The sequence below is a fragment of the Austrofundulus limnaeus genome, unplaced genomic scaffold, assembly GCF_001266775.1.
Source record: "Austrofundulus limnaeus strain Quisiro unplaced genomic scaffold, Austrofundulus_limnaeus-1.0 Scaffold949, whole genome shotgun sequence".
Taxonomy (NCBI): Eukaryota; Metazoa; Chordata; class Actinopteri; order Cyprinodontiformes; family Rivulidae; genus Austrofundulus; species Austrofundulus limnaeus.
Window position 1 is genome coordinate 42834 of NW_013953351.1, and position 1412 is coordinate 44245.

At 53.3% G+C, this 1412-nt stretch overlaps 1 protein-coding gene across 1 annotated transcript in view; it reads right to left on the reverse strand.

Annotated features, from left to right (window-relative positions):
- Window positions 1-355: 355 nt before the first annotated feature.
- LOC106533462 (armadillo repeat-containing protein 1) overlaps window positions 356-1412 on the reverse strand; it is a 7394-nt gene continuing 6337 nt past the window's right edge. The window contains exons 5-7 of the mRNA XM_014029758.1: window positions 966-1082; window positions 819-893; window positions 356-725 (exon numbers count right to left, since the gene is read on the reverse strand). Of these exons, the coding sequence (XP_013885212.1) occupies window positions 534-725; window positions 819-893; window positions 966-1082 (384 nt within the window). The 3' untranslated portion in view covers window positions 356-533. The remainder of the gene's footprint in view (window positions 726-818; window positions 894-965; window positions 1083-1412) is intronic.

Below are 1412 nucleotides of genomic sequence, written 5' to 3' on the forward strand. Positions count from 1 at the left end.
AGTCTGGGTCCTCCGGAGGACCCGGCCCTCTGAGACCGGGGAGTCTGGGTCCTCCGGAGGACCCGGCCCTCTGAGACCGGGGAGTCTGGGTCCTCCGGAGGACCCGGCCCTCTGAGACCGGGGAGTCTGGGTCCTCCGGAGGACCCGGCCTGTCGTTTTGGACACAGCCTGTGTTTACAGAGCTGATGATGAAAGTCCTGAAGCTAGACGGATCTGAGACCTGGGATCAGAATCTGGGTCAGAACTGGTTCTTTATCCCGGTTCTCTAGTGAACGGTTCTGACCCGACTGTGTGTTTTTAAGGCAGATCTGATTTGTGGATCAGAACCTGTGGGGACCTGGGATCTGAACCAGCAGAACTTTGAGGTCTTTTATTCAAACATCATAAAATCACATCAAACAAAGGAATAAATTAAAGACGATAAAGAGTCCAGATTCTGGTTCTGACTCGGTTTGTCAGCAAAGTTCTACAGAGGGTCAGGGTTCTGTTCAGTCCAGCCCTCCTGTTTAACAGCTGGTTCTGGTTCTGTCGGGTCACCAGTAGAAAGAGCGGGACAGGAAATTGGCAGCAGTTCTGAGCCAGCCGGCGCCGTCCTGACCCGATCCGACCCGGCTCACAGCCTTGTCTGGTTCCTGAGACGGACTCTCGTCTTCCGGCAGGTACTGGGGCAGGTCCGTGTTCTGCTCCACCTCCACGGAACCGTCCTCCGCAAACGGGATCAGAACCTGCCAAAAACAACAGCTTTTATCGGACCTGGTTCTGTTTGGACCTGGTTCTGTGCTGTGGAGTTCTAAAGCAGAACCTGCAGAGGTTCTGACCTCGTCTCCGGTCTCGGTCCTCAGCACCTGCTGGGCCTTCATCAGCTGGGTGGAGGCGATGGCCGAGGCCAGAACCTGGACACAGAACCACAGCTGTTACATCATCACTCCGACCAGAACCTGAGAACCCGAGGAGACCCGGCTCACCTCGGCCTTCAGGTCCGATCGGACCCGGACCACGCATCTCTTGGGGGCCATCTGGAAGGTGAAGCTGATGACTCCTCGGATCTTCAGCAGCGCCTCCTCACACAGACTCCTGCGGCTCTGCGGACAGAACCTGATCAGACCCGACCCGGACCAACAACCAGAACCTTTCACATGGGCTGAAGTGAAACTAATCTTTCAGAGGCTGAACTACAACATAAAATGAACGGATGGCAGGAAAGATGACGTTTTAAACCTTAATTAAAAATCAGTACAGTATCAGGAAATTAAATATCACAATATGTGATGGTCATGTGATGTGAGTATGAGTCACCTGTGAACCATAGCCATGTGATGTGAGTATCAGTCACCTGTGAACCATAGCCATGTGATGTGACTACACATTCTCACTCCCAAGTCGTCACATATTGACGCTTAAGGTAAGGTTCC